General features: G+C 36.8%; 2 protein-coding genes across 3 annotated transcripts in view; one reads left to right on the top strand and one right to left on the bottom strand.

The window, feature by feature from the left end:
• The window catches only part of DNAJC24 (DnaJ heat shock protein family (Hsp40) member C24), a 65,133-nt gene extending 57,678 nt beyond the window's left edge, over nt 1-7,455 (bottom strand). For both annotated transcript variants that reach the window (XM_032843429.1, XM_032843430.1), the window contains exons 1-2: nt 7,368-7,455; nt 6,442-6,585 (exon numbers count right to left, since the gene is read on the bottom strand). In XM_032843429.1, coding sequence (XP_032699320.1) covers nt 6,442-6,552 — 111 coding nt within the window. In that variant the 5' untranslated portion in view covers nt 6,553-6,585; nt 7,368-7,455. The remainder of the gene's footprint in view (nt 1-6,441; nt 6,586-7,367) is intronic.
• Nucleotides 7,456-7,475: 20 nt separating this feature from the next.
• Nucleotides 7,476-14,103, top strand: part of LOC116858603 (doublecortin domain-containing protein 1-like) — a 95,542-nt gene continuing 88,914 nt past the window's right edge. The window contains exons 1-2 of the mRNA XM_032843445.1: nt 7,476-7,578; nt 13,185-13,250. The gene's annotated coding sequence lies outside the window, so the exon portion shown is untranslated. The remainder of the gene's footprint in view (nt 7,579-13,184; nt 13,251-14,103) is intronic.

Below are 14,103 nucleotides of genomic sequence, written 5' to 3'. Positions count from 1 at the left end.
CTGTGAAGTAATAACATTTTTTGAAGCTTAACTGTGAAAACTTAAAATTATTACATTTAGTCTCTAGAAAAATCACTAAAAACACATAGAGAAGCATAACTAAATATTCAACAAAGGAAATAACAGAATAATAAAAAATACTTGATTTACCCAATAGATGGTAAGAAAGGCAAAAGAGAGGAACAAAAAGCATACAGGACAAATCAAAAGGGGGAAAAAGGAAGATTAGAGATTTAAACCCAAACACTGTCAATAATTACATCAAAGATAAATGAAATACTGGGTGGGGAAAATGAGATCTTGGGTCAGAGAATACAATCTCCAGTTATAAGACAAGTAAATTCTGAGGATCTAGTACACAGCACGGTGAATTTAGTAACAACTGTATACTTGAAAGTTGCTAGGAGAGTCCACCCATCTTTAGTTCTTACCCCACAGTTAAAGGTAGCTATGTGAGGTGATGGATGTGAACTATACTATGGTAATCATTTTGCCTAAATGGACTAAACACTCTCAATAAAAAGGCAGAGACTAACAAGTTGGAATTTTTTTTAAGGCCCAAATTACACTGTGTATCAACAAAACACTCTTTAAAGGTAAAAGAAGCAGGATGAAAGTGAAAGGATGGGAAAAGATAAATCATATAAACGCTAAGTATAAGAAGGCTTGTGTGCCTATATTAATATCAAAGTAGACTTTAGGAAGAATACTATGAGATACAGAGAAGGGAATTTTATAATGATCAAAGGTTCAAATTCATGAAGAGATACATCTTATAAATATATATGTACCTAATAAGTGACAATCTTAAAAAAGTGAAACAAAAATTAATGGAAAAATAGACAAACCCATAATCATGTAACCATAATCATGGTTAGCGATGTAAATGTCCTTCTCCCAGAAACTGATAAAATAAGTGGGCAAAAAATCAGTAAGTATATAGAGTATTTGAACTACAGTATCAACTTGACCTAATAGACACTTAAGGAACACCATACTCCATAATGATAGAACACCCATTTTTCAAGTGCATGGGAACATTCACCAAGAAGACAATAAGCTAGGCCATTAAAAAAAGTTTTAGTTCATTTCAAAGGCATGAAATCATACCAAGTATACTCCAACCACAACAGAATTAAATTAGAAATAATAGAAAGACACGAGTATTTTCCAGTTTTGAAATTAAACAATATACCTCTTAGTAATCCACAGATCAAAGAAAACTATTACAGGAGAAATTTTAAAATATCTTGAGCTGAATGATAATGAAAATACACATATTAAAATTTGTGGGATGAAGCTAAAGGAGTACTTCAGGCTTAGAGAGAAATTTATAGCTTTAAATAGCTATATAAGAAAAGAAGATACATGTACAATCAAAGATGTAATTTTCTTCATTAATAAGCTAGAAACGAAAAGCAAGTAGAAGAAAGATAAAATTAAATTAAAAGCAGAAATCAAATAAAGAGAAATAGACAAACAATACAAAATCAACAAAGTAAAAGTAGGTTCTTGGCCAAGATTTAAAAAATGTCTAAACCTCTAGCAAGACTGATCAGGAAAAAAAAATAGAAACCACAAATTACCAATATAAATAATGAAAATGAAAACATAACTACAAATCTTTCAGTAGTATGAGGATAATAAGAAAATAGTATGAACATCATAGTAACTTTGACTTCTTAAATGAAATGGAGAAATTCTTAAAATATTTACCCCCTAAAAATGAAAACACTAATTTGAAAAGATACATGCACCCTTGTGTTTACTGCAGCATTATTTACAATAGCCAAGATATAGAAGCAACCCAAATGTCCATCGATGGACAAATGGATAAAGATGTGGTGTATAAATAATGGAATATTACCCAATCGTTAAAAAAAGAATGAAATACTGCCATTCTCAACAACACAGATGGACCTCTAGGTTATAATGCTAAGTGAAACAAGTCACAGAGACTAAAACTATCTGATTTCACTTATATGTAGAATCTAGAAACAAATGAACAAACAGAAACTGATTCAAATACACAGAACAAACTGGTAGTTGCCAGAGGAAAGATGAATGGGGATGATGGGCACAACAGAGAAGGGGATGAAGAGGCACAAACTTCCAGTTATAAAATAAATAAGTCAAAAGGATGAGAAATACAGTGTAGGGAATATAGTTAATAATCCCATAATAACATTGTATGGTGCCAGATGGTAAGCACACTTACAGTGGTAAGCAACTGTGTAATGTATAGAATTGTCTAATCACTATGTAACACTATGTCAACTAAACTTCAATTAAAATTTTTTTTTTAAAGAAATAGCATTCTTATACAAACTCTTCCAGAAAAGACAGAAAATGGGAATCACTCCCCCATTATTGTATGGAGTCAGCATAACTGTGATACCAAATTTAGACAAAGACATACAAGGAAAATACACGAATATATATGACTCTAGACATAAAAATCCTTAACAAAATAACAACAACTGGAATCCTACAATATATAAAAGGCATAATACTTCCCGTACAAATAAGATTTGTTTATCTTAGGAAAGCAAAACAGGTTTAACATAAGAAATACCAATGTAATTCAGTACATATAGATTAAAGGAGGAAAATTAATACTACAGACTTCAATAAATGTGGGGAAAAAAAAAAAAAAACAACTAGCAAAGTTCAATACTCACTCATGATAGATACTCTTAGCTGACTAGGAATAGGAATAATATCCCCAACCTGAAAGATGGCATCTAAAAAAAAAAACATGCAGCTAATAATAAACTTAATGGTAAAATACTGAAAGTTATCTCTCTAAAATCAAGAAAAACACAAGGATATTTCCTCTCACCACTTCAACTGAACACTAATAGAAGTACATTACTAGAGCAGTAAGGCAAGAAAAAGAAATATAAAGCATATGAATTACAGAAAGAATTCAAGCTCTCTTTAGTTGCCAAGTAACATAACTGTGTTGGTAGAGAACTCTAAGGAATCTACAAAGACAGCTCTGAGACAACTAGCAAGTAAATTTAGCAAGATTGTGGGATACAAGATCAGTATATAAAAATAAAGTATACGGGGCGCCTGGGTGGCTCAGTGGGTTAAGGCCTCTGCCTCCGGCTCAGGTCAGGATCCCGGGGTGCTGGGATGGAGCCCCGCATCGGGCTCTCTGCTCGGCAGGGAGCCTGCTTCCCCTCCTCTCTCTCTGCCTGCCTCTCTGTCTAATTGTGATCTCTGTCAAATAAATAAAATCTTAAAAAAATAAAAAAAAAAAAAAGTATACTTCTGGGATGCCTGGATGGCTCAGCTGGTTAAGTGGCTGACTTGATTTTTTGGCTCAGGTCATGATCTTATGATCATGGGATCAAGCCCCACAATGGGACAGGCTCCACACTCAGCAGGGAGTCTGCTTGAGATTCTCCCTCTCCTCCTGGCTCCTCTTTGCCCTGCATGCTCTATCTCTCAAATAAATAAAATAAAAATAAACTATAGCTCTATATGCTGTCAATCAATAATTAGAAAATAAAATTTAAAAAAATAACCATTTACAATAGAACCAAAAACACCAAAAAACTAGAAATAAATACAATGTGTAGTACTACACTGGAAGTTCCAAAATATTTCTGAATGAAATTAAAGATAATTTATGTAATGGAGAGACAATATATTCATGGATTAGAAGACACAGTATTGTTAAATGTCCAATCTGCCAAATGGTCAATACAGTCATAATTAAAATTCAAGCAGGATTTCTTTAAATGGAAATTTAGGAGCTGATTCTAAATTTCTATGGACAGCAAACAAACCAAAATAACCAGAATAAACTTGAGAAGAGGATAAAATTAGAGAACTTAACATCACATTGACTTTGAAATAGACTATAAAACTATAGTAATCAAGACAGAGATATTAGTAAAAGGACAAATATACCAAACAAAATAGAATCTAGAAAGAGATTCCCCCACTGCCAAGACGTTGACAAAACAACACAAAGAAGAAAATCTTTGCAATAAGGAACAGCTGGATATCCACTTTGCACGGGGCGGTGGGGGGGGGGGGGACTTCCCCCGTCACACCATATACAAAAGGGTCACAGGTTAAGGGATGCCTGGGTGGCTCAGTCGATTAAGTGTCTGCCTTCAGCTCAGGTCATGATCTCAGGGTCCTGGGATCAAGTCCCACATTGGGCTCACTGCTCAGCAGGGAGCCTGCTTCTCCCTCTGCCCCTCTCCCTGCTAATGCTTGCTCTCTCTTTCTCACTCTTTGTCTCTCAAATAAATAAACCTTACCAAAAAAGTCAGAGGTCTAAAGGTAAAAGCTAATAGAGAAAAGCTAATAGAAAAAGCTAATAGAGAAAAACATTTTCATGACGTTCTTAAAAATACAGAAAGCACTAATCAAAAAACAAACATGTGATAAATAGTATTTCACCAAAACGAAAATCTTCTGCTTATGCACTACAGTGGTGCAAAAACACCCCTAAGAAAATGAGCTGGCAAGCCACAGATTAGGAGAAAATATATTCAAGGTATACCATACACAAGATCAAGAATGTACTTAATTTTTTAAAAAGACACTTCAGAAAAGATAATTATACAAATGACTAATAACATTTAAGAGTGCTTAAGATCAGGGACGCCTGAGTGGCTCAGTTGGTTAAGCGGCTGCCTTCGGCTCAGGTCATGATCCCGGCGTCCTGGGATCGAGTCCCACCCACATCGGGCTCCTTGCTCGGCGGGAAGCCTGCCTCTCCCTCTCCCTCTGCCTGCCACTGTCTGCCTGTGCTCACTCTCTCTGACCAAAAAAAAAAAAAAAAAAAAAAAGAGTGCTTAAGATCATTAATCAGAGAAATACAAAATACAACCACTTGAGAGATCACTATAAATACAGAATTGTGCAGTGATTCTCAACTGGATGGAGAGTTGGCAATTTTGACCCCCAGCAGACATTTTTAGTTGTTACAGGCATCTAGAATGTTGCTAAGCATCCTATAAGGCACGGGACAGCCCCACAAAACAAAGAATTATCCTGTCCAAAATGTCATCAATGGTGGCAAAATTGAGAAACCCCCAATAGATGAAAGAGACAAATAGCATCAAATATCGGTGAAGATCTAGAGCAAATGGAACTCTCTCATACATTACAGAAAGGTATGCAAAATGACTGATTCATTTGGTGTTTGGCAGATTCTACCATATTAGGTGTAAATGGCTTCTCCTTGCCAAATTAAAGGTCGACATGGCCTAAATGGCCTGGATGATCTAGACCCAGTCTACTTCTCCAGCCTTATCTCTCAGTTTAAACTAGGCACAAGGATGATTCAGTATTAGGAAAAAGTTTTCAATCAAGTCTACTTGACTTTACTCAGAGAAATCCTAAAAATTCTGAAACAAAAGAAATCTTAAAGATTTCTAAAGAAGGCTTTATTAACACATTCCTGACAGTAAAACATCTACATCTCTCATAACAAACACTAACAGTTTTGGCAAAATCTCAGATCTATTTGACAAAAACTATAGAAACAACTAATGCTATACAAGTAATAGTCCTCTACCCCTTTTGTAAACTGGGTTAATTGGAAACTATTATAGAATTACTGATATTGACTTAAGACACGTTGCAATACAGGTTGAAAAAAAATTAAAGTAACAGTCCAGAAAGATACTATATAAATATCACAACTTGTTTCACCAAAGAATGGAATCAGAAGAAAAAGTGTATAAATGGCCTAAACTGGCACCATTTAATAAAAACATAACAAAAAGTACAAATATAAGCCACAAATGCTTTGTTAAAAGAGTAAAACGCAGATTAAATCCATTTTGATAATGTAATTATACCATATGGAAATATATGTACATATATTATGTACCAAATATGCAAAATAAAATAAAATAAACCCAAAATATTATCACCTCAACATGTAATCAACATAAAGTTTAAATTATTTTATATTTTCTTTTTGTACTAAGTTTTCAAATGTTATTTTACATTTATTAGAAATTTCATTTTGGACTAGCCACATTTCATGTGTTCAATAGACACATGTAGCTAGCGGTAACTAGATAACTAACACTACTTATTACATGACATACGTCTAAGCATTTTACTTGGACTTTGCCATTTCATTCTCTCTGAGGCACATACATGGGAAAGTAACTTGCCCCAAGTTCCCACAATTAGTGGTAGAGTCTGGATTCTAACTCAACCAGCATGACTAAGATCTCCTGCTCCAAACCACCATGTTTTCCCACCTCAAATTTAAAAATAAAAAATAAAATTAGTTTTTACAATGTTACTGAAACTTTCAATTAACCACATTAATACCGTAATTCCTGCTTTGATATTCCCATTCATTTTATAGAAACCTAAATCTCTGGTCACATTAAAAACAACAACAACAAACTGTTTTCTCCCCATGACTTAAATCTGCAAGAAAACACTTACCATTAATATGAGTTTTTGATACTTTTGTTTTAGGTCTGACACACTGGCAGATGGGTCTGCCCCCAGAATGCTGTACCAATCCTTTTTTGGGATCTGCTCAAATGCCATCATCCACTGAACAAGAAGTGGGCCTTCTCAAATCAGCTGAATAAAAATATTGACAATTCATTACAGTTTGCAGGATTGGAGAAATAAGCAAGTACTTTCTTAAGTTATTTAATAGCTGACTAAATCAGGGTTAAAAGGCAAACTTGATGAAGCATATATCTCATTTTTAAAGCCCCAAGAATTTCATGTTTAAGTATACAGACAACTATGGGAAATCTGTTACACGTTTCATGATATACGCTTATACCTTAAATTAATAAATTACAATAGTATTAAGAAATTAGAATTCGAAAATGAACGAAAGCGGTGGATGACCTCAGAGTATTTCTGCTAATCGCGCGGTAAAAGCCGCATATAATAAATGTTAAACACAATAAAAGGAATTTAATAAATGTTTAAAAACTTAAAAAAAAGTTAAAAGCAAAACAAAACAGCAAAGAATTAAAATGAATGTGGGAGCATTCCTCTTAATGTTTCCAGCTCACATTTCTTCCAGATTACCTTAAAAGAATACTATGGGAACAGCTCGGGCCGGTAGACAGCACGAATCCCTCGGTTACTGGCGCTTACAAAGAAAGAGAACCTGAAACTGCTCACAGAAGGATACTCCAGCCCTCTAGATTACAGAGGAGACCTCGCCAGGAGCCCCCAAAATCAAGCAACATCTTCCCACAGCTGTGAACTTCAAGAGACCAGGGGTGGGGTGGGGGCTCAAAACTGAGACCTGGGAATCCACTGTATTCATTTCGGCTGTACCGCCCAGCCCCAGGATGCTACCCTCTCATGGCTTTACTCGAATTCAAACTTATCAAACTTACCAAACTTTCAGAGAGTCCTTATCACATACTTCTCGCCTGCCGTCGGCCAAAACCCGGAACCGGCTTCTTCTTCCGCCGGAAGTTATGGATCTGATGTGAAGGCGTTTCTAGTCGAGCCCTTGTGACCGAGGCACCGAACGCAAGGGACGCTCCGCCCTCCTGGACGCGGTCGCTATGGTAACCAGTCTTCGCTTCCAAGGAGTACCAAGCAGTAAGTGCCCGAGCTGTGGAAAAAGGTGTCCTTCGCTTCATTCTAACTCTCTCTAGTCCCAGCTCCGAGACTGTGACGTCTCTTCTCTCAGCGAGCACCAACCCTCTCCCATGCTCCCAGGGCTCCCTCAGCTTTCCCCAAAGCTTCCTCCGCTTACCCTACCCTGCTCCCAAACCTTTCGCGGTCGGTGACCGTTCTCTGACAGGAGAGGGGGATGGGAGAAGTGGTGGGGTAGGCGCCTGTGAAGCAGGAGGAGATCTAATTCTTCCGTGGTCGGTGACCGTTCTCTGACAGGAGAGGGGGATGGGAGAAGTGGTGGGGTAGGCGCCTGTGAAGCCGGAGGAGATCTAATTCTTCCGTGGTCGCTATACTTCCCTTAGAACGCTCTTATTCGAAAATTAAGAGAAAACCTATACCGATTGAAGGTGTTTTTTTTTTTTTCCCCCAGTTTTAATATTTTTTTTTTCTGGAGAAGATGTTCACCTTAATTATTTCTTGTAGATGATCTTAGCAAGCTATAACTTTTCAGTCTTTTCATACGTACTGTCTTGCTTCCCTTTCACTTCAACCCAGTGAAGCTAGTAAGGCGCGTGTTAATATTCTCATTTGGCTGATGAGGAAACAAACTAAGGATCAAGGCCCCAAAGCTAATTGTATAGCAGCAGAACAGGACTCTTAGTAAGTGTGCCTATGACCAGGGACGCCAGGCTATCCTTCAAGCTTAGGAAAAGGAAAAATATCACTGCCTCAGAGGAGTTGCTGGGCCCTGCAAATGGGCACTGGTAGGTTTTTTGTTAGATTTTTCTTTGTTGTTGTTTTTTTTTTTTCCTTCTCGCCTCTCCCTTTCCTTCTGTTCCCTTTTATTATCTCTTCTCTGTACTAACTGCCTTACATTGACCTCTCTTCCTTGCACTGTTTCCAGAGGTGTTACTGCATTTGTATTTTGGTAGCGTGATTTAAATTTCACTTGTAGATGTTCAGAGAGTTCTGTTATTACTGCTCAAATTTGCTTTCCTTCCTTTTTTTCTCTCTCTTCTACGGAATCTCAGTTTGAGAAGCAGTCAAGATAAACCTAAGTACATAAAACAAAATATGTTATTATGGTCAGTTAGTTAAGGATGGTATGAAGAGTAACTGAATGGCGTAAGAAGATCTAAAGCAAGGGGCGCCTGGGTGGCTCAGTGGGTTAAGCCTCTGCCTTCGGCTCAGGTCATGATCTCAGGGTCCTGGGATCGAGTCCCGCATCGGGCTCTCTGCTCCGCAGAGAACCCGCTTCCTCCTCTATCTCTCTCTCTGCCTGCTTGTGATCTCTCTCTGTGAAATAAATAAACTTTAAAAAAAAAAAAAAAAAAGAAGATCTAAAGCAAAAAGTATCATTTGGGTTCTCCATAGAATTTTCTCATGTTTAAAATTGGGCACGAAGAGCCTTATGCTAAGTCAGAGGATCTGATTTTAGTCCTGGTTTCAACATACCTTCGTACCTTCTGTGTGGCCCTATGGGGATGTGTTAAATGACAGAATTGAGTGTTGTTCTGAATACCTTCCTGTACCGAATGACACCCCCCTGAACTTTTTACCCTCAAATACCGCCCCCTTCCACGGCTTACTCCTTCCTCATAGATAGTTATGCTCAGATCCTCCAGTTTTTACAGCAAGAGCATAGTACTTTGATTTATGATTCCTTAGGGTATTGTGTTTCCTCTTTTATTCCCTATTTTTAGTCGAATTCTGGAAAGTCTGATCTCAATTTTCTCAATTCATTTTTTTCATATTTGTGTGTGTGTGTGTGTGCCGTGTATATGTATGTATTTATTTAGATGTGGATAGTAAGAGGTACACCTTTTTCTCCCCCAGCAGTTACCAAGTGTTCAGTCATTTCATCTAGACATACTTTAGCTCTTATCAATAAAGCATACTTTAGTTTGCAACTTTTTCTTTCATCTCCATAATGTCATTATTCTGCTGAAACGATCAATAATTCATTGACAATACCTAGTCTCTATTTACATTTGCTTAATTGTCTCAGAAATGTCTTTTTATGATTGGTTTGCTTGAATCATGATCCAAATATAGGCTACACAGCACATTTTCTTTTTTTAAGATTTCATTTATTTGACAGAGAGAGATCACAAGTAGGCAGAGAGGCAGGCAGAGAGAGAGAAGGGGAAGCAGGCTCCCCGCTGAGCAGAGAGCCCAGTGTGGGGCTCGATCCCAGGACCCTGAGATCATGACCTGAGCCGAAGGCAGAGGCTAAACCCACTGAGCCACCCAGGCGCCCCTACACAGCACATTTGATTGTTCTCTTTAGTATCTTTTAAGCTCTAGCAATCCCACTTCACTGTTATCTTGGTTTTGTTTTTTCTTCTCCTGCCATAGGCTTATTGAAAAACCAGATCAGTGGTCTTACAGTCTGATTTTATTCATACCAGAAGAAACTTCTTAAAATACTTTTTACATGAATCTCTGATCATTTGTCTTCATTTTTCATTTTCTAGAGCATTATTGCCCAATAGAAATATGGTGTAAGCTACAAATATGAACCACATGTATGATTTTAAATTTCCCAGTAGCCACATTAGGAAAGTAAAAGAAACAGGTGAAACGAATTTTAATAATATATTTTATTTAACCCAAATATATCAGAGTATGATTATTTCCAAATATAGTCAATGTAGAAATTATTAATGAGATATCTTACAGTTTTTTCATACTAAATCTTTAAAGATTTAGTATATTTCACCTATGTACTTTACCTATTCAGCTCATTCAGTTTGGACTTGCCATATCTTAAGTGCTCCATAGCCACATCTAACTAGCGACTGCTGTATCAAACAGGCCATGTCTAAAGGATAATGTCTTGAGGTGCCTGGCTGGCTCAATCAGTAAAGCATCTTGCTCTTGATCTCAGGGTCATGAGTCCAAGCCCCACATTAGGTGTAAATCTTACTTCAAAAAGTAGGTAGATAAATAAAGTAGAGGATAAAATCCTAACTCTTTAACCTGGCATTCACTTACCTCCCAAATTTCTTAGTTTTCCAGCCTCATCGCCTATTACCTCCGTACATAAAACCTTTAAACAATGGGATTTTTTTCTTGGTACTTATAATTTTGATCAGGTGGTTCTCCTGGCTTATACCACTTTTGCTCTTTGCTTCCACCTATCAATTTTATCCCTCTTTCAGACCCATCTCTTCCATCAAGCCTTTTATGCTGACTCAGTCCTTAGAAATTAGTTCCTCCTCTCAAGATTCATAGCCAGTCCTGTATGTCCTCCTCATCTGTACCCATCCTATCCCACAGGATACTATGATACATTTTGGACATTAGTTCTGATTCCCTAATTCCATAAGTTCTGTGAGGGCAGGGACACCTCTCAGAGAAACTAAGCGCCAGCTGCTGTGCAATATCTCTGAAGTTCTAATGATGTGTATCTATGATAGATATGTTTCTCACTATCTTATTTTAAGAAGGCAATTTATCCATTTTATATAAAACTAACAGCAGAAATAGAAACTATGTTAGCATAATGGTTAAGAGCATGAAGTCTAGGGTGCCTGGGTGGCTCAGTCAGTTAAGCATCTGGCTCTTGATCTCACCTCAGGTCTTGATCTCAGGGCTGTGAGTTTGGGCCCTATTATCAGCACTGGTGTGGAGCCTACTTTAAAAAAAAAAAAAAAGAAAGAAAAAAAAGAGCATGAAGTCTAGAGTCAGACTCTGTCTCTTACTGGTTATGTGAACATTTTAAGTTAACTTATCTCTGTGCCTTGGTTTCTTTCTCTGTAAAAAAGGAATAGCAATAGTATCTCCCTCTAGGTTTGTTGTGAGGATTCAATAAGATAATAATGCTAAAAGTAGTAAATACTTAGGAAAGGTTAGCTTTTATTATTATTATAATTAAAAGTGAAAAATTTGTTGCTGAGTTTTGAGTAGGAGAACATTAAGAATTCATAGCTTTATTTTAGGAATTTCCAAACAGAGCAAATGAAAGCTACAAACTATTGAGTTGGAAAAATGATCCCCAAACCCAAATGTTGTTAAACTATATAGTTTGTGGATAAATTAAAAGCATGGACAAAAACATCTTTTTTTTTTTTTTGAAGATTTTATTTATTGATTTGACAAAGATCACAAGTAGGCAGAGAGAGAGGAGGAAACAGGCTGCTTGTGGAGCAGAGAGCCCGATGCGGGGCTCGATCCCAGGACCCTGGGATCATGACCTGAGCTGAAGGCAGAGGCTTTAACCCACTGAGCTACCCAGGTTCCCCTGGACAAAAACATCTTTACTCCCATGTCATGAATATTTAACATAAACAAGATAGGCATACATTAAATATTTAATTTCAAGATGACTGACCAAAAGTAATCAAGGTGATTGATCAAGTAGAGTTAAATGTAGATATTGATACAGATATAAGTATGGTTATTATAGTATAGATATAGCAGGGATTTAAGACCCTTAGTTGTAGTGATGGCAAAAATCAATCTGTACTCAATTTATCACTTTAGTACTTGTCTGCCCATTAACTGATGTGTACCACACATTAATAAATTCTTAATTTGAGATCTTACCAGTAAATTGTGCTTCTTATTGATGGATAATATTTATAATACATACAGTGTAGTTCTGCTATTTTTATACTATTATTATATTTATATTTACTTGGCTCTTTCTATTGGTTTCATTACCAACTGTTCTTTAATTTTCTCTGAGTTTTTAGGATTTTCACGTCAGTGAACTAAGTTGTATCTATCTTTAGGTACCATAAAATATTATGGTTATGTTCTGAACTTAGATGCTTGCTCCTACAGCAACTTAAAATCTACTCAGAGGATATGAAAACCATCAAGAATTAGCTACTGGTGAGATAAAGGCACACACACATATATGCACAGAGTACAGATAGAGCCTTCACTCACTTACTCATTCAATCAACAAACCACTTCTTCTGTGTCTACTATGTGTCCTATGCTTTGTTACAAGAGACGCAAGAGAGTTGGCTGTAGCCCTTGTAAAAGCTTAGAGTTTAAGAAGCAACTGAAGTAACTGTAGGAAGTGCTGTGCCAGAGGAAATGCAGGTGCTGTGACAGTTACTAATTTATAGTTATGTGAATAGAGTAAGACGGATTTCCTCAAAGTCTGAAATCCTTGACTCAAATAAGACTAATCCAGAGAGATGCATGGAAGTATTAAGTTTTAAATATTGAAGTATTAGGTTTTAATGGAAGGGAGAAATGAATGGTTAGAATTAGAAAAACATCTTTTTTTCTTTTTTGACGTGTTGTCATAAAGCTTTAGATGGTGTTGAGAATCAGCCCTATTGAACAATCCCACCACATCTTTTAGAAATAGTTTTTCAGGGGCACCTGGACAGCTCAGTGGGTTAAGTGTCTGCCTTTGGCTCAGGTCATGATCCCAGGGCCCTGGGAAAGAGCCCTGCATCCAGTGGGGAATCTGTTTTTGCCCCTCCCCACCGCTCCTGCTCTCTGTCTCAAATAAATAAGTGAAATCTTAAAAAAAAAAAAAAAATAGAGATGTTTTTTCATTTTTGTGTTTTGCCCCTTACTCATTGTCTTCACTTGATCTCTTCTCTCTTTTTTCTTTTCAGTGGTAATCATCAGTGAAAATTCGTGAATGTGAGCAAGGCAGTGCACTAAGCAGGAGAGACAAAGAGGTAAGTACTTTTGCTGACACCAAGCCTATTGCTGTGTTTTTCTTGTTTTTTGACTTCAGTTGTGTCATTGTTCTTTCAACCTCCAATCTTGTTTCAGACCCTTTAGAGGTTTTTATCTTACCTGGAATTTTTGTTCTTGTCTTACTACATTTTTACGTTTGATGTTTTCATCTTCCCATGAACCTATTAAAGATACCGTCTATAATCCATTTTCTGTTTCTCTTTTGTAATCATAATAAATACCAAACTTATTTCCCTCATTCATTTCTTTTTTAAAAAACTTTTTAAATTTTATTTCATTTACTGGTTTGACGGAGAGAGGCCACGAACAAAGCTTCGTAGGGGTAGAGGGAGAAGCAGACTCCCCACTAAGCAGGAAGCCCATCCTGGGGTGTGATCCCAGGACGCCAGTACCATGACCTGAACCTCCCAGGATCCTGAGATCATGTCCTCATCCGAAACCCGATGCTTAACCTACTGAGCCACCTGGGCACTCCTTCCCCCATTCACTTCTTTACCCCTTTCTCTTTCTTTTTATGATCATTCTGGTTTTTCTATGAGCTTTCCAATTACCTTGAAATTTTAAACCTTGTGATGATCTGTTTCAACCATGTCATAATGTACATTTATATCCTTGTTTTAAAGCATTTTTCCTTCTCCGTTTTAGTTTTTTTAAACTGAATTTTTTAAAGTTTATTTTAGTCATGTAATTGACTCACAGTAGAAGGTTAATCTGAATGATCAAGGGGTGTTAATTTGTAGGTTAAAATGTGTTAAACAGTTGATATGAAGTCTGTTTAAGTCAATTAGAGAGTATAATGAAGATGTTTCCAGAGTGTTATGGAACCTTTTG

The sequence above is a fragment of the Lontra canadensis genome, unplaced genomic scaffold (genome assembly GCF_010015895.1).
Source record: "Lontra canadensis isolate GAN:19392208 unplaced genomic scaffold, GSC_riverotter_1.0 scaffold140, whole genome shotgun sequence".
Lineage (NCBI taxonomy): Eukaryota > Metazoa > Chordata > Mammalia > Carnivora > Mustelidae > Lontra > Lontra canadensis.
Note: the sequence above shows the minus strand (reverse complement) of the source record. Positions and strands in the feature narration are given on the sequence as shown.